This window comes from Sturnus vulgaris, chromosome 6 (assembly GCF_052056855.1).
Source record: "Sturnus vulgaris isolate bStuVul1 chromosome 6, bStuVul1.hap1, whole genome shotgun sequence".
NCBI classification, from domain to species: Eukaryota; Metazoa; Chordata; class Aves; order Passeriformes; family Sturnidae; genus Sturnus; species Sturnus vulgaris.
Genome location: NC_142248.1, coordinates 15,305,256 through 15,324,291, shown reverse-complemented (window position 1 = coordinate 15,324,291; position 19,036 = coordinate 15,305,256). Strand labels below are relative to the sequence as shown.

The following is a 19,036-nucleotide window of genomic DNA, read 5'->3' as shown; positions in this document are numbered from 1 at the left end:
CAAACTTTTAAGTCTGAGAGAAGTTCTCTTCTAAATTATGCTGGGTGCAGTATTTACTTCCTGACTGGTGGGGCTAAATAATCTTCTTTCTGTTACTTTACCCAGCAGTGAGGGTGTCTGGAAACTTGGAATTTGAGTACCTGATCAGAAGGATTAGGACTTGTGGTGGTATCTTCTCCAGCCAAGTCATTGCTTTTTGAGCACCAGAGGGATTTGATTTGCATTACACTGTCTCAGACCCTTTTTTTTTTTTTTTTCCAAGCCACTATTAGGTTTTAAACTGGAGACTAAATCATAGCTAAAATTCTGTGGTCAGAGCTTTTGGCCAAGTTTTATGAGGAAAAATTAAAATAGTTCCTTCTTTGAATATTGAAGAGTTTAATCTTCTGGTAGATGAAGAATTAGCTCCTTGTGATTTCATCCAAACCCTACAGATGTGCCAGAGAAAATAGTATGTAACTTATTGAAAAATAATTTATCTCTGCCTAATAAAATATACTTTAAAAAAGTGTTGTGGTTTTCACATTTCTATCTGGGTGACTTTTGTTTTTTAGAGTGAAACAAACCAAACAAATTTTTTGTGGACTTTCAACTTAAATTTATTAGAAGAATTTCAAGTAGGGTTCTGTCGTTCTAAACACTTGCTGAACCAATGGTAACAACAAAATGTTGTAGTTTTGTAAAATTGTTCACTGGATTATTTAAAAGCCTGTTTAGGCCCTTTAAAGGAATGAAGATTAAACATGAAATATTGTTGTTTTTGGGAATAGAAATGCTTTCTTGCTCCATTGGCTTGCTTCCTTGTGCTGCAAGGTTCCCTCACTTTCTGATATGATGCTCATATCCTTGGACACTTTAATAGCATCTTTGCTGAATTGGCTCTGGTGTCAGCCACTGAAATGCATGTTGGTTCCCATGCACCTCTTGGGCAAGGCTGAAACTACAAGTGTTTTTTGAAGTATCCTGACAGCTGTCCAGACATCTTCATTTAATAAACTGGATTGATGCCCTCCCCTCATTCATTTCAAGTCTTCTTTTTAACAAGAAACAACTGGTGAGATTCATTGGCTATCACAGACTAAGGAATGTGTATTGCCTCTGCACTTTTTATATGTGCTTTGGGTTAATTTTAAATTATATCAGATATTGCTGATATGATAGTTTGTAATCTAAGTATACTGGCTGGGGAACAGGTAATTGCATAAATATGACTGATTCCTCATCTGTAATTCACTAAATGCAGTGTGTGCTTTTAAACAAAAATCATTTAATGCTTCTCTTGCATTAAAGCCTCAAGCACATTGATTGATATAGCTTTCAGGCCTTTAAAGACAAAGGTGATTAAAGGGATTTTTACTAACTGTTAACTGTAGCTAATGTGATCCTTCAGTGTTTCCCTGTAAATTTTCTGTGCTTCAAGTTATGCTGCTACTTCTTAAAACAAAACCATAGCAATACTGTAATCTTGTGGTGAAAATGTTTCTGCTTGAAACCAAACTATTGTACATGTAGTCTCAAAAATCAGTTTGATTTTGAGTGTCTGTCTGTTGTACAGTTTATTTTTAAATTTAAAACAATAGCTCTGTGTTTTGGCCTTTGTTCTGGCAGTACGAAGTGTTTTCAGACAGCATGCTTTGCTTTACAGCTCAACTTCCCTGGAGAGGCTTGCTTCTAGCATGAGAATGAACCCATCACTCTGTTTCCACTGCCTAAAACCACTTTGACTTTGTTTTTACTGTGTTTTGGCCCTCCTGGTATTTATGGGTTTCATCATCTCCGTTTCCAGAAGCAGTGACAACATGATATTGTGATATTGTCCTTAAAGACTCACTGTAGTAGTAATGAACTTGCAGTTATCTGAACACAGAGCCCAGCATTCAGACACAATCTCAGGAAGATTTGCAGTGAGTAAAGAACATCTGCCATCTCTAGTAGAAAAATACACCTTTCAGAAACTGGTGATCTCATCAAACAATGTGTTCTCAGGATCCTGGTGATTTTTCTCTTCAAAATCATACTGGAACCTTTTCATACAAGCTGAGTGTGCTCTGTTTGAATGCTGCCTCACTGCAGGGGCTTTCAGTGAGCACAGGTGGAAACTTAGAACTGGGGAACTGGTCTGGATCATTGAATGGTATTGGTGTTGAAATATGGTAATAGGGAGTTAACACCAGTGAAAAAACACTGAATAGTGCAGAGTGTAATCTCTGGGGCAGATAAAATCTGTCTTATGTATACATGTGGTTCATATTGAACATTCAGTCTTCATAGGTATAAGCAATTATCCTTGTGATTTCTAGGAGAGACCTGGTTTAACCAAGGTAATGATGATTTATAGGGTGATGTTTGTCTGAGCTCCCTTGTGCTCTGGACTTTCAGCTCTAAAAGCTATTGATATGTGAATGTCAACTGTGAATCTCTTTTAATTCTACTCTGTTTTAGAAGGTAGCACAGGGACAGATGGAAGAGAGCTGGGTGTCTCTAGGGAAGGTCTTGTGAGGTAAGGGAGAGAGTAGGGGACCTCAAATTTGAAAGGTAATAATCATGCCAAAGAAATAAAGTATAAGCATAATGCTCTGTCTGAAAAGCTTTTTTTATTCTTCAGGAGAATTGGTCTGCAAGGTACAGGTCCAAGAGTAACTGCAAGTTGGTCTTTGTGGACTGTGTTGTCTTTTCTGGCTGTTGTCTCCTTTGGTAACTGGAAGAGCAGAATTGGGAGAACACTGACTGATGGGACTTAGATAAAAGTAGAATTATGGTGAAATGAATGTTATGTTGCTAATCTTTTTCCTTCCAGATAACTAGCCCACCAGGTTGTGGCAAAACTCAGTTTTGTATTATGTTGAGTGTTCTGGCTACGCTGCCTGTAAGCATGGGAGGACTGGATGGGGCTGTTATATACATTGACACTGAATCTGCATTCTCTGCTGAGAGGTAAGATGCAAAACTCTAAAATGCACACAACTTCTTAGCACATTTTATCTTGGAACCCTCAATTATTTTCTGCTCAGTAACTGTGCATTTTTAAATACTGGTGGTAATTATTAAACATTCCTCTGGTACATGCAGTTATTACACGGACGATGAAATTAATTTAATGAAATGGTTTGCTCACCTTCCTAATTTATATGAGTTTGCAGATTCTAGTTCTGGTATAACAAGGTGGATTGTATGATCTTTAATTTTTAAATAGTCTTATCAGTCCTGTACCTGAAATCTTGCTTTGCAAGATTTGGTTTGTAGACTTAACAGGATGTTAATTGCAGGATACAAAGGCCCAGCATTGTGGCTGCAAAGGCAATGGAGGTTTTCCAGTGAACAGTGGGACTGATGTTGCCAGTTTTCCTTCAGATTTCCATCCTATTTCTGTTGAATGGGACCTTGTGTCCTCCTGTATTTGATTCCATTCTGCAGTAAGCTTGCATCTCCTATATCCTTAGCAGTTATGCAGTACTGTATTACCTGACTTCTGTGACATCTCTGGTTGTTCTAATATCTCCTGCTTGGCCCATGCAACCCAAATGCCTTGGCTCTGCACTTCAGTGTGTTCGAGTTCTGAGTGGACAAGGAGACATCCTATGCTGGATTGCTTGAGAATTGCACATGTTGGTTCCCACTCTTCCCATGTCAACTGTCTGATTAACTGTTGAAATAATTCTGCAGTGTTTCATTTAATGTAGCTCTAATTTATTTTCCTTAGTTACCAACTTTGCTAAACTTTTTGGCTTTGTTTTTGAGATTTCTATTCCTTTGTCCCTGTTGTTTGGAATGAGCAAGTTCAAAAGTTAGGGATCTGGGGAACGACAAGAAGTACAGTAGTTTCATTCTTGTTTGTGTAGAAAAATGGGCAGAAAGAGGTTCAACGAAATAATTTATATATTTCAGATAATTTAGTTGCTATAGGCATGGTGTGAATCTGGAGTATTAAAGTAAATGTATTTCCATTGATTATTCATTGCAAGTTATCATGGGTGAGAAGGTGGGATTTCTAACCCTGCTTTTTGTCACAAAAGTATAAAATGTAGTATATCAAAGAAAAAAGCTTCATGCAATGGCCCTGCAAAGTATAGTGCTTCCTCCTTACACACCACTTAAGTTTTATTTCAAGTCCCTGAAATGTAAATAGTAAAAAAGGTGGACCTAAAGAGTGAATTAAGACTTGTCACTTAAAAATGAGTGCTAAAGAAAAGGAAAGCAGATACAGATGAAACTGCTGAAAATAGAGTAGGATGTAGAAAGTAAACATGGCAAAAATATTAAGGATGGGATTATTTATGTATTAAGCCATATTTAGTATTGCTCAGTTGCAAATGATAAACAGAAGTTCAGCAGACTGACAATATCATATACTTTGTGTTGCCTCCTGTAAGGGGCTGAACCATCAGGGCCAGGGAGGTGCATATCCCCTTTTCCCAAGGTGGTTGGGAGCTGGAGAGGACCTGCTTGGTTGAGCAGAGAGAAGGTGTTGGGGCAATCTATCAGTAGCTTTCCCTTGCCAGTGAGGAGGCCCGAAGGAGATGGCACAGGGGTATGTCCTGGGAGCTTCATTGAGCTTCATTTCTGGGCTGATATGGAGAAGCTTTACAGTTCCTAACTGTGTGAAAAAGCTTTGCCCAGAGAGGTGGTGCTGCCTCCATCCTTGAAGGCTTTTGAAGTAGATAAAGACTCAAGTAACTTGTTCCAACTTCATAGCTGGTGCTACTTTGAACAGGATGCTGCCTCAAAATCTCTGCAGTTCTTTCTAAACTGATTTTAAATTTGTTTTTAGTAAAATCTTTTCCAAAAATCGCTTTAACTTTGTATTTTAATGAAAGGAGCCTAAATTTAAAGATATTAACAAGTAAGTTGTGCCCACAAGTACAATCCACTAGATGCCACTCTTCTCAAGCTATAGGTGGTAGGATATGTCTGCTTGAAATAGAAACAAGTATTTTTTGTTACTAAAAATTAAAATCTTTATTATGGAAAAAATTCTATCTAATGGATCTTGTTTCTTACCGACTTATTAAATTTGTGTGGTGACAAAGCCCACTCTGATTTCACTGCAAGGTAAAGGTGAAAAGGAAGATGGTTAGAGTTGGAGAGTAGTTTTATTTAAATGAAATTAGTGTTTAGATAAAATAACTAGAATAGGAAAATGCTTGGTCATTGAGTGAAATCTCTTGTATAAAACTTGAAGTACTTGGTAAGTAAACTTTTCTTCTAGAGGAGATATGCCCTTTCTTTGCATATGGACACATGAGGTCTTTCCCTAGTGTACCACTGACTCAGCATCACTGGAAAGAGAACGTAACTGTTCTGACTTCCACTGTTTCACTCTGACTGATCAAGTGTGCTTTTCCTTTAAAAAGATTTCTAGTCTTAGTTGATATCTGCTTATTGTTCAGAGCTTTGCTGTGTTTGCTTTCTGAATACTTGATGTCTTATCTTGTTTTATTCTTTTTGCAGTATTATGCCTTGTTTTTTGTTTTTTTTTTTAATAGGTTAATTGAGATAGCAGCAAACAGTTTGCCTACTTATTTTGACTCAGATGAAAAGCTGCTCTGCATGACCCGTAGCATCCACCTGTACCGAGAACTGACCTGTAGCAGTGTACTTAAGAGGTATTTGTTTCCAGAGTTTAAGAAAAGACAATTTTGACTGGATTGTCTAATGATATTTTTATGTCCAAGTTTTATGAAGAGTGATTAATTTATTTGAAGCCTTTTCATGTGGATACCAGCGTGGTCTCCAGCAAAGTAACACTGCTACAGAAAGGTTGACGTTGCTCTTTTCATTTCATAAATGTGACTAATCCACTTGATGCTTTTTAATTTCTGATAGACAATTTCTATGTGATCTGATCCTTGTAAGCCTTTAAAGGGGAATGTTCATGGGACAGGTCTTCTCTTGTTTTGTGGAGAGACCATAGTTATAAGAGTTATATTTTTCCATGAAATGAAGCTTCTTCCTCCAAAGCAGTTTACTTTCAGGAAGATGGGGATTCTTCCAGCAGTGGAAAGGAGGAGTTGTTTAGCAGTCACCTGCTTGAGAGCAGTATTGTCATGCTGTTACCTTATACTAGTGAACATATGTTGCAATGAAAATTAAGTTATATTTTAACATCATATTATATATTTGATGTTAGTTGGGAGAGTTATCAGAATAGTTTTTTGTTCTAATAACAGCTTTATCAGAGAACAGCTAGTAATGTATTAAAGATACATGGAAAGGCTTGAGTTGGAAGAGAGCTTAAAGATCATCTAGTTACAAACTTCCAGTTGTGGGCAGGGATGGCACCCACTTGGTCAGGTTGTTCAGGGTCCCATCCAACTTGGCATTGAATATTTTAGGAATGGGGCATCCACAGCTTCTCTGGGCACCTGTGCCAGTGCATCACTACCCACTGAGTAAATATTTCTTCCTGACTTTTAATCTAAATTGCTCTTCTTTTAGTTTAAAGCCATTTCCCCATGTCCTGTCACAATGTGCCCATGTAAAAAGTCACTCTCCCTCTTGGTTATAAATCCCCTTGAAGTACTGGGAGGCCACAGTGAGGCACAGTTTCAATGCCTGCTTTACTTGCTGTCTGCCATTCAGGGCTTGTACAGTATATTGATATTAGCTAGACGTCTTCCAAAACTCTTCCCGGGTCCCACTGAGCCTCAGATTCCTTTCCAAATCTCTTCAATGCATGCAGATGTTAATGGAGGTGGTGTATGAAGACAGTAAAAGTGGGATTGCTTAAGGTTATTAAAGGAATCTTTATTTTAAGTTATAAGATGGTTCTACCGTGTAAAAAATGCTATTAGTAACTTTTTTTTTTTAGGATTATGTCTTTGGAAGAAGAAATTATTTTGAAGAAAGTTAAACTTATAATAATTGACTCTGTTGCTTCAGTTGTCAGAAAGGAGTTTGATACAAAACTCCAGGGCAATCTGACAGAGAGAAGTAACTTTTTGACTAGAGGAGCATCAGTGTTGAAGTATTTGGCAGAGGAGTTCTCAATACCAGTAAGTTCTTCCTCCTTTTCTAATTCTTTGCCTTACAGTATCAAATAATAGAGAAGAAGGAAAATGACAGGAAGACTGAAACCAGACAATGATTCTAGCAGGAGTCTTTAAGCAGGCACCAGTTGGAATATAGCTGGGAAAGAGCAGTAATGGTTCCTGCTTGGTGTGTTTCTTCTGTGTTTTTGTTTGTTTTTTTAAAATTCCTTAGAATTTTTTTGTTGCTTTGGGATGTTAAATAAGAAATTACTAGAGTCTCCAACTGTCTCTCAGTGCTTTTTGGTTTTTTTTCCTTAAATCCTAAATTTTCTTACCATTAAACATTGCTTGTCCTGATGATTCCTTTGTACTGCATTGTCACTCTACTTAATGCATATGCTGGGTAGGTGAAGATTTTTTCTGCCTCTGTTTCTTTTACTTAATAGAATCTCAAAAGCTTATGCTCTGGAACAGTGTAAATTCCTTTTGTAGCTGATAATGTATGCTAATTCCTGCAGAAGGGAAGCTAACAGCTCAGCAAATCCTTGTCTGTAGACTTGCTCATGAGACACAAAGGAAGACATGGACACTGAGTGCAAGGACTGGATAGACCTGATTGAAAAGTGCTTTAGAAGATGTAAACTGTGTATATGTGTTTGTGTATGTGTTTATTATGTGATCCATGAAGGGTCATTTCAAAATATATCATAGAAACTCAACTCTTTAAAGTATTTCCTGGTATAGGTAACCTACTCATCACTCCAGCATAAGAGAAGCTGTAGTAAGAATGTGAGTAGGACTGGTGGGGCCTTTTTCACTCTGATGCTCCTGAGGTTACAGAAACTATCACATCAGAAATAACAAGTGTGGAACTGGCTGATGTAACTTAAGAGGAATGGATTTCCTTCTGCTGTGTGACTTCTAAAGACTTCTGATGGAGAAGATTAAACCTTGCTTAGGTGCCTTTCAAGTTCATGTACAAAAGATAGCATCCCAGTGAGTGCACCCAGTAAGTTTATAGTGATGGTTCATAAAGCCAGGTAAGAATTGTGTGTAAGCATGGACACTGATATTTTGGAAAATATTATACAGTCCTCTGAGAAAGGGATGAAGTTTTGAGAAGATACTATTTTTTCTATTTCTCCATTTTCTTCTCCTTCCCTACCCTCCACCTTCACTGAAATGGTGAAGCTGAGCTGGATTTGAGCACCTGATGTTTCAGGCTGCTATCCTGCTTAGTCAGAGAGCAGTATTGATATGCACAAAAGTCTTAGGCTACATCATACTATCCAATTCTAAGACTGTGATCCCAATTCTTCCTATGTAAGAAGAATATGAAGCTCTAACATTTAGAGGTTTCATTATGTTAAAGCTTTGTGACATTTTCAGTACCTGATGTTGAGATTGGTTCTCACTGAACAATTTAGTAAGGAATTCTGGGATTTTTAGGAGGAACTTGTGCCTTGATTACAGCCTTTGACTTTTTGAATTGGTCCATGAGATGTCTTTAAAGATCCATGTGAATACACAAACTGAGAGCTTATATGATTTTTTTAAAAGCAGCTATTGATTAGATTTTTCAGTTTATTAAATGCAAACCCACTCTTTTCATTTATCATCTTTAGCTAGCATTGATTGTTGGCTGGTTCTAGATTATTTTAAAGACTTGTTAAAATTTATGTCATAAAATGAACTCTATTAACTCCTATTAATTAAGAATTCCTGCAGGGCTTGGGTGAGAGATTTGGGTTCTTGGAAACATGGATTCCTAGGCAAGGCTGCATGGCTAACATGCAGAATCCAGTGTTGGAGTGTTGTGCATCTGCAAGTGTTGGTGCATACTGCAAGATCAGTTTGCTGTTGCATGTGTTGCATTAACTTCCCTTACAGAGTATCTGAGGTTCTCACTGTAAATAACTGTATTGGCATTATTTCAGATATTTTTGCTTACCTAGAAAATAAATATAAATTTGGGACTAAGGACACTAGTAAGGTTGCAAAGTGATTTAGATCACTAAAAAAATCGGACAAGTGAATGTAATGCTTTATGACACAAATTGTGCAACTGAATTGGGCAACAACTGGGGAGACTCAAATCTGAGACTGATAGTTGAACCTAAAGTCAATCCTTTTGGCTGTAGCTAAAAAACTCTTAGGTGAAAAACTTTTGAGTAGTTGAACAAGGGAATTGTAAATTAGGAGGTATCAGCTAGAACTCTTATTAGAGCAGTACATCTGCTGTTGACAGTCCAGAGAGGGTAGTGAAAAAGCCTTGAAAATGAATGGGAAAAAGAGCTGTCTTAGTAAAGAAGACATAAGGTGCTTACTTTGTTTAGCTTACCTAGAGGAAATGTTAAGTATTTCCTCATTAGTCAGTATGTACCTACTTGGTGAAGAGGTATTTGATAAAAGCTCTCTGGCTGACACTGGTGTACTGGAGTTCTGTGGTTGGAAGCTCAATTAAGCAAGTTAGACTTCAAATAAGGGGTGTGTTCTTACCGGACTAATTAATCATGGGAATGCATTACTAAACATAAATAGCTGTTTATCATGAGTATGTTTAAGTGGGCATTCGTCCCCTATTTCCTAAAAGGGAAATGGGTTCAAATAGGGTTAAGTTTGTTGAAACCCTGTGCTACCATGTTATGCCAGAGTTAAAGGGATTTTAAAGCAGTTTGTTGGCATTATAACTCTCTAACTATTATAATTGTGTTTATGCTTTCAGGTTATTGAGTTATGCAAAAGTGGCTAGTGGCTGTAATTTTTATGAAACTCAAGGGTAGCTCTTTATGGTATGAAGTATCTGGAAAAAAAATTGACCTCGATAATACCAAAACTGATGGTGGTTGCTCATCAACCTCTGCACCTCTATTTTCAGGTTGTAAAATGGGGCAGAACTGTTCATTGAGAGTATGTTGTGAGAATAGGGTCATTACTAATAATGAGGAACTTGTACCGAGTCAAGGACAATATATAGATGCTCTTTGGAAAGTAGCATTTGCCATTCTAGTGTAAAATTTGAAGCAGTTGTAGTAAATAAACTTAACCCATGTCTTGAGATGAGAAAGAAATAATAAACATATTAATTGAATTGTGGTACCATCTTAGCCACTGAATGAAGCTAGTGAAAGTGGTTTGTGATTGTCATTTTTTGCTTGACAATTTTTTGTTGTAGGTTTTTTGTTTCTTTCTGTTGTTGTTTGTAAAGTACAAAGAAAAGCAAAGGATTTTTAAATTTTTGGATATTGATAAACCTTAAGTAATTTATCAAAAAGTGAGCTATGATGCCTGATTGCCTTTTTTGATCTTTTCTTCCTTGTAACTTAACAGTAAGCCCAGGTTCATTCTAGGCATTTGAGGTGATGCCAGAGCAAGAAGCAGCACGAGGTTTAGATTACTTATGGCTGATTGACAGGTGACCTGTAGCCATACTCATGACTGAACAGTCTCTGAAGCTTTTGCCTCCATGGGGCACTATGTAGCAGTGTCCCTTTTTCCCTTTCCTGCACAGAGTTGTAACTAAAACATACTTTTTTTTTTTTCTCCAAGCTTTGGTTCAAACTAGCCAGTCAGATCAAAAGCAATTCTTGGAAACTGAGAAGGACAGTGTGATTCTCAATGAAACAAAATCCCCTTTATTTTTGAAATCCAGTAAATAATGCAAATATGAAAAATTTACATTACCCTTATCTGTTAATAGAGCACCTTGTAGCTGAGAGCATTTGGATCTGAATGTTTTCTGTTACAATGTGTTGATGCTGACTAACAGATTACATAGTAATCAGTCCTATATGTTTCCTGTTGAGCTTCCAGACTTCTTCAGCTATCTGAAAAAGGAAGAAAGTAAAATATTCTTTGGACTTTCTTTCTTCCCTTCTTCCATATTCACAGGAAACTGTATATGATTAGTAGGTGGCCTTTGGTTAAAGTAATTCAGTGTTTGTGCTGGTTGAGAGATGTTTCCTTTTCAGTAAAGAGCTAAGACTAAAACTCAGTATGACTAGAATTGTTGTTGGGATGTCAATATTTACCTTATAAAATTTGTTCATAGACTGATTTGCTTGTCATTAATAGTTCAGAAAATATGTGAAGCTGCATAGACATCTCAGTGAAAAAGTACTTCAGAAGCAGCAGTTATAAAACCAAACTGCTTTAAGCATTCTTTTAAATGTCAAATTGAGTCTGATTTTTGCTTTGCAAAACCCTAAGGCTAATCAAATTACAACATTTGCTGTCCTTTATGCTTTTTGTTTTGATCATGTGCTTAGATCACTGAAGTGAGCCTTTGTTATTTATGATCAATATATTGGTTATTGTTACCAGTAAATGTATAATAGCATGGTCTGTTATTTTTTTTATTCTTTCTGAAAATATGAAGTAACTTTTAGGATGAGAAACTTTTAAATCTCTTGTGGTTTTTTTTGTTGTTTTTTTTTTTAGTGCAGATGAAAGAGGAATCTTATGTAATTATTCGCCAATGCTTTTATTTTCTATGCTAAATAAATTAACAGTAGTTCAAGAAGCCCACAAGTTCCACAGGTAATATATTACCCCATTTGGAACCAACATGCTCCATTTAAAAACTAAAAATGCATTTGTTATTTGTAATACGACAACAAATCTGTCACAGTCAATTTTCCTTTCACACTCTGATCTCATAGATTCTAGTTTCAGTGCTTCACAGTCACTTATGCATTGTGCTCCTTAAACTTTTACCCAACATTTTCATTTACTTTAGAAAGCCAAATGTTTAGCTAAATGTATATTTACTTTTGAGTAAGTTTTTTCGTCTCAAAATCACTTCATATGGAGAAAGTAGTTGACATCTGCAGTGCCTTTTCTGCTCTCTTTCATTAAGTGTGTTTACTTGTACTGTCTCATCTTCCTGCAGTAAAGTGTCTCAAAACTGAGGCGCTGCTGTTGGCACAGAGGGAATATTTAAGCTGTTGGTTTTCTTTGTGTTTATAATCAAGTGTTCCCATTTGGCCTCATACTTGCTTCTTTCTATTCTATTTCTACATAAATGATTGCTTGTCACCTTCTATGCACTTAAGCTATTGATGTTCTGATATTTGAAAATATTAATTTATGGAGTGCAAAACAAATTCCAGAATAAGATTCCTGAGGAAAAGTCGTTTAGATGCCAGTTCCCTTTGCATGGGAAATAAATATGTAAAGAGTTTGGTCAAAATACAGAGTTGATTTGTTGTTGCATTGTGTAACAACAGTATATGATGACTTGTCCTAAATTATGGGGATAGATAAGAACTTTCAGGTTATTTTGTCTATATTGGGACTGTAAAGCTGCTGAAATGCAAACTTGTTTTTTATACTTTGCTCTTAAAAGTATTTTTAATACCACTGTTATGGAAACTAGAATTTAATTATCTTTACAGGCTGTTTAAAACCAGAATAAAAGAAACTTTGCTTGCAAAACTTAGAAAACTGGTTTCACTTTGAAGTTTTCTAGAAAGAGAAATCTCCTACAAGTTACACCAAATTGAACATTAGCTCTTCATTAAAGAAATACATGATTATCAGAAGGAACTATTTTAGAACTGAGTTACCAGAATTTAACTAGCCATATTTAGGCCAGATGTGGTTCAGACTGTTTCTAGTGATGAGAATTCCATGGAAGGTATGGGTCCTTTTTTGTTAAGCCGCTAATATTTATGTATGTTATGTCATTCAAGTTTTAAACATATTTTGGCATATTTATGTATGTATGTGAACTTGAATATTGTTTCCAATTGCTAATAGAAGCATCTCCCTATGTCTACATAATGAGACTGAACTCCTGGCCATCTGCTTTCTTAAGTTTTATGTAGTTCTCCTTTTAGTCTGGGGCTACTACTTGTGTTCTTCCTCTCCCTTCATATGGGTAGCTTTCATATGTTTTCCAGGAAGTTTGTGTATTTCTCTAGGTAGCAGCATGAAAATTAAAACAATGTGACAGATTAAAAGACACAGAGCATTTGAACCTGCAGAATTTTATTAAGATGATTCACCAGGTTCTTGAAGAAACTGAGTAGTCCTTCAATCAACTCAATAGGATGAAAAGATCCCAGTGTCTTATGCTAATCATATGGTGAACATTTTCCACAGAATAATAAATATTTAGAATTATATAGCTATTGCACAATTTGCTGACTTTATTCTTCTGTATGAAACAAAGAATCTTTGAGTAGACCTGCTTTTGTTTTGAGCCATGGAGAACAGTAGTTAATTTGTTTCCCAAGTCAGGAAGATTACTTCCAAAACTAACTTTCTTCTAAAAAAAATGAGTTCTTGTTCTCTTCAAGGTGTTTCACTTCCCTTGTGCCAAAATTCATGTTGATGTTCATGTCCTCATTAAATGGTGAACTGAACAACATTAGAAAATAGCATCTGTGCTAGCTGTATCAGAACTTTTGGTTTGAAACATTTTTTTTTTTTTTTTTTGGTATAAAGAGGAGCACCCAACCATGTTGAATGTGCTTCATCTGTTTAAGTAACAAATAGTTTGTGATATGAGTTTGGTGAGGCACTAGAACAGTTTGCCCAGAGAAGTTGCAATGTACCATCCCTAGAAGTTTTCAAGGCCAGGTTGGATGAGCAACCTTATCTAGCAGAAGGTTCCCTGCCCATGGCAGAGGAATTGTAGCTAAATGATCTTTAAGGTCCCTTCCTACCCAAACCATTCTAGGATGTTAAGATTTCCTACTGTTATACTTAGCAGTACTTTCATGCCCTTAACTGAATCTATAGCTTTGAGTTTATTTAAGCATTATAGTGTTAGCCTTTAGTTTTTTTAAAATATCTGCTGTAAAAGAAAAAGTCAGAATTTCATATTTATATGAACAGTGCTATTTGTAAAGTGTGATTTGGCATGAATTTTAATTTTTGTTGTTGTTTACTTGGGAAACTAAGATGGTTAAAGGGAACTTACAGAACAGTGTTCTTTCCTTGCCCTTGCTAAAACTTCATCAAGTCAGTTTTTTACTGGCAACCTGTTTGTTTCAATTATTCCTCCACAGTGTTGAGCAAAAACCAGTTTTGATAAGAGGGTAAATTTGACTGCTAGTGTTGCTAGAGTGACAAAAGTAGGTGGCTTTGTCTTCTCGTGTGGTTCTTAAAAATTATCCTCAGAATGCACACAGCTTTGTTTTAGTTTAAAATGACTGGTTAAAATGTAATTATAACTATCTTCAGTACTGCTGCCATTTGTGTTATTTTTAAAATCTGGAGATTTATGTTTATGTATGTGTCTGGAGAATATGTTTATGGCCTGACACGCTTCCTTTTGAACCATCTATACCATAAAATGTTTTATACTGCTGAGGAAAAGGAAAGTGAAATGGTAGAGCAATGTTTCCTGTTTTCATGTGGTGATCTATAATGAAGGATGTAGTTTAAAGTTATATGATACTTGAATTCAATTTGTTTTACAGTATTCCCTTAATTGCTTTTTCCATTTTACAGTGCAAGGGACTTTGCCAAAAGCTATCATTCTGCACAATTGCACATATGAAACTATGTAGAAGGAACACACTAGGATTTAACATATAGGAGAGGCAGTTGAGAGGAATCAGATTTTTGATCTGCTATATGTTTATGCACAATATTTGCTCTAAAATAGGGCAGGCACTTTCTCTATCTTCCTTGACTTGAATTTCTGAAAGAGATTTGTTTCCAAAGTAAATAAACAGTTTCTAACAGTTTCTTGTGTTTTCTAACCCTCATAATTGTTAACTATTGTTAACTTTCAGCTTCTAATATTTTTCCTGACTTGCCAAGATGATTTTGAATTCTAATCTCGTGGTTTACTTGCAGTCTTCTCCCTGCTTACCTATTCTTGCAAGAAATCATTAATTGTTACAGATTCTTTGTGTTCTTTGGATAGAACCAGACTTCATGTGGACTGTACCATTTTAATCAATGAGAGACCTTTAAACACCTTTGATTACTATTGTCTGTCATTTTACAATAAAATTTGCATGAATTAATCTAGGTTATAGTTCTCTAGTTTTAATGACATACCTATATATGATGTTCTGCTGCTAAAATAAAAATAGTAGTTGTATAAAAATACTGGAGTTGTTTTGTTTGGATTGATTTTGGTTTTTTTTTTTCCTCTTCCTAGTCACATTTTATTCTGTATGTGCTGTGAAAAACAACAGTTAATTGTACTGATGTGCTTTTTAGACCTTGTCTTGGGACTTCAGGGTTTGACAAGATGTACTGTTTTGACTGTATGAAAAGCTTCCTGAATCTTTGGGCCAGTAATGTATTTGTGACTCTGCAGAGATACTTATGTTTTGAGTATTCAGTGCTTTTTGCATTTTTTCTTGTGCTTCTTCCCTGTTCTCTGATTTTATTTAAACTGTAAATTCTCTAGGAATATTTCTGCATTTGCATAATTTATATCTGAAAGGGATTCTAGTCTTTAGACAGGATAGCAGTGCAAAGAATCGTTGTTAGAAAAATCTTGATAGGTCTTGATCTTCTGTATGAGCTTGGTGTAGACAAATTAGTGATTTGATTTCCAGATTCTCTAGTGTTAGTTTGCTTTTTGGTTACTCAGCCCCAGGACTTCTGGGAATAACGAGGACTAGCTCTGCAATTGTTTCCCCTTAGTAATATTGCACCACCCCTCTGGGGCATAAAGGGATGGGGACAAAACAAAATTAAGACTGGGCAATGCATATGTCTCTTATAATACAAATGTGCCCAGAGATCAAAAGTAAAATTTTACTTTCTTGGAAACTGGGGGTATATAGCAATGATGGTACCACTTCACTCTTTGTGTTTCTGGGACTGCTTTGTGGGAGCATTGCAGTCATGGGGAACAAGGTGTGCTGCTGGGGCTGCGTTTTGATCGAGTTTGGTCTGGAAGCTCTGTCATGCAGTCTGCTCGCCACGGTTAACTGCAGAACCTGCCTTTTCCAGTCTGCAAAATTTCCTTCTTCCCACATGTAATAACAGATAACCAAACTAAACTGTTGTAGCTAGATGTTGATGATCCTGTGCTGCCTTGAAAATAGAAGTATCTAGATTTGTAGGGCAAGCTTTTTAGTCTGCACTTTTTCTACTGATGTTTGAGGCTCTTGTGCATTAGAAGAGTTCTTTGTTTTGCTCTGGTTTCCTTACTCTATTTTGCTTGGAATTGGAATCTATGAGCTATAACATAAGATCTCCTGAGAAACTTCATTCTGACTTTTCTACAAAAAGTCTCCATCTTCTTTATTGAGAACAAGTGTGTTTCATATCATTATTCTCTGAAGTTTCAGCTATATGTGTTGATTTTTTTCACCCTAGTTTTCTATTGAAAGTAGAAAACCCATCATTTTAATAGCCTTTTAATTCATTTGGCAGAAATTCAGTGTAAATTGGACAGAGCCATTTCAAATACAGATTCCTTTGAGAGTCTACATGATCTTAGCAACCTCATAAAAATGGTCATGCTGCCTCTCTCTAAAATGCACAGCTATATCTCATTTGAGAATATAGCATTTCTGCTGTAATATAGTAAGTAAACAAATGAGATTTCAAGGTTTTTTTTTATTGAATAGGGCTAAATAGTTTTCTGCAAAGCTTTGATAAGACAAGAATGAATGAACTGTTTTTACTTGGTGCGATTACATCTGAGTTTTAGTAATGGCAGTATCTCTTTTCATCTCAATAGTCCTAACATTTTATACTCCAATTTGGATAAGCTGTGTTGCCCACCCCAGCATTAAAATTACTTTTTCTCTAGATTCCAGTATTTTCCATACACTACCTTTTGTATTTTTTGTATCTCCTACTTTTGGCCTAGGAAAAGAATGCTTTTTCAATAATGAGGTCTTGGTTGGATTGTTGGCAGTCCATGGTGTTGTATTTTTCATTATGTCCTGATCAGCAAGATTAGTTCTAATGCATGAACTGGTTTTTTTTTTATGCAATTGAAACTTAGTTCTTGAGAGAAAAATTGCTTTAGAAGTGTTTACTGCTTAGATGCTTTTTGTAACTTCATAAAGACCTCCCCTAGGGAAGAAGGGGACTTGCTTAAGACTGCAGGCACATGCTGGTGTTCTAAATACTTTATTTCAAGAACATTAATTTAAGCAAAATGGCTTCAGATATTGGCAGTCTTTGAAATACCAAACTGAAGTTATTTTCCTGTAAGGCTTATGAACTATACTAGCAAGCTGCATCTGGGTAACAGAAAGCCCTGTGTAGGGTGATGTGTCTCTCTATAAGTCTTAAGTTTTTGCATCCTCTAAGGTTGGCATGTTTTGGGCTTGTATAACTTCCTGTGGTTGCATGGAAGAGCTCTGTCACACTCTTTCTGTAACTGTAATGGAAACAGTCATACCTGGGCAGTGAGTACAAAGTTTGAGGAGCCTTTGGGTGCACAACATGTGCACAGAACTAGGGTGCTGTTTGTTAGAACAGATGTGTTTTGTTCTGCTGCTGTGATGTCCCTAAAATGGAGCTGCTAGAAACAGAGGCTGCTGAAACACTTTGTGAAGCATGCTCCTGGTTGGCATATTTTCAAGGAGCAGATTTGCAACAGTAAAGGAAATAGTTCCTGTAGAGATGCTGTTTGGGGTTGGCAGCAGCACTTACTGCTGTGTCTCCTTTCTCAGTTGACTTAAGGGAGTCACAGAAGAGTCACCACTAGATATATGGAAATCCACTGACCTGCAGCTGCCATTCCAAAGTTTTCCCTAGGAAAGAAGATACCAGGTATAAACTGCGAGCAGAATAAACTATCTGTGTGAATCACAAGTGACACACAGGTAGTATGTTAATTGAGCCTGCTTACAGAAAGTGTGAGTAATCCAAAATCAGGAGGTGTTAAACAAGTGGCAGAGATTTTCTTACCTGCTTTGTAATTCATTTCACTGTCAAGTTTGCAACTGGTTTGTGCTTGCTTATAAACCTGAATAAGGATGTAGATCAGCTGAAAAACCAAACTGAGGAAAAGTTGTAGTGGGCAATTGTACAGCTGAACAGGCACTAATGTCGGCAGAAAGGAGGGGTAGGAGTGTGTGGTTTCTGGCAGCAGCACAGATTTTGAATATAAAAACTGCATCTTCAGTAAAAAGTATGAGTAAAAATGCTAAAGGGATTATTACTCAGAATAAGCAAAGAAAAAGCTTGAAACATTCTTTAAACTTGGAACTGTTCTAGGAAGGCCTGTACAACGTACCATTATTACAATGCTTTGTACTTGGACTAAAGGTGAACCAATGCCTGGTTGTATATAACTTATCCTTAAGCTTCTTAAGGCTTTTGTGCACTATGAGGTCAGTGTCCTGGTTTTAATCTGCACATTCTGATTTTAAAATGCATGGTAATATGCTGTATGTGGAGTTGTAATTTATCCAGGCATAATGAATTATAGCTGAGGTCAGAAATTATGCTGAACAGTAGATTTTCTAACCACAGTATTTCTTCCTGTGCTAAAATTCAGAATGATCTGTATAACAATCCATAAAATAACTGGTACGCTTCATAACATTTCTTGTGTTCCTTCATTATTAGTTTCATTTCCATCTGTCAGAATGCTATGGCTAAACTATTACCCAAGTTTTTGCAGCTGCTGCTTGAAGAGTCTATAAAATGTAGTTATCTCCAGCTCCTGTTCTTTGTCTACTAGTAAGAGAAACTTTTACTGAGAACTTAGTAAATTGTCCAAGACTGTAAGTTCAAGTTCAGGTGAAAGTCTGATATTGATTTAATGTACTTGGCATGTGGTACTTTTTTTCTTCTTTTGTTTGGACTACATTGGTTGCAGCAGTTGCTTCAAGTAATAGGTTCTGTTATAGGTTCTCATTATAGGTTCTGTACCTAGTTGTTGTAGTCCTGTATCTTGTTGTGCTATTTTTAGAACACTTTGTGCAAACTATAGCTGCTGATTCAATCTGAAGATAGACCCTGTAGTGAGGTCTGATTTGGAATGAATGGGGTTGTGGGTAGTATGTGTGGAGCTTTTTGACTCCCTCTATTAAAAGGTGGATGAAGATGAGTTTGGTTGTGGCAAAGATAGCTATTGATGTTGAAGGCAGTGTGTATGTAGATTGCCAAGGTACTTTGTGCTT

General features: G+C 36.4%; 1 protein-coding gene across 2 annotated transcripts in view; it reads left to right on the top strand.

The window, feature by feature from the left end:
- RAD51B (RAD51 paralog B) overlaps positions 1-19,036 on the top strand; it is a 391,466-nt gene that overhangs the window by 43,502 nt on the left and 328,928 nt on the right. For both annotated transcript variants that reach the window (XM_088167114.1, XM_088167115.1), the window contains exons 5-7: positions 2,798-2,934; positions 5,484-5,603; positions 6,809-6,992. In XM_088167114.1, the coding sequence (XP_088023240.1) occupies positions 2,798-2,934; positions 5,484-5,603; positions 6,809-6,992 (441 nt within the window). The remainder of the gene's footprint in view (positions 1-2,797; positions 2,935-5,483; positions 5,604-6,808; positions 6,993-19,036) is intronic.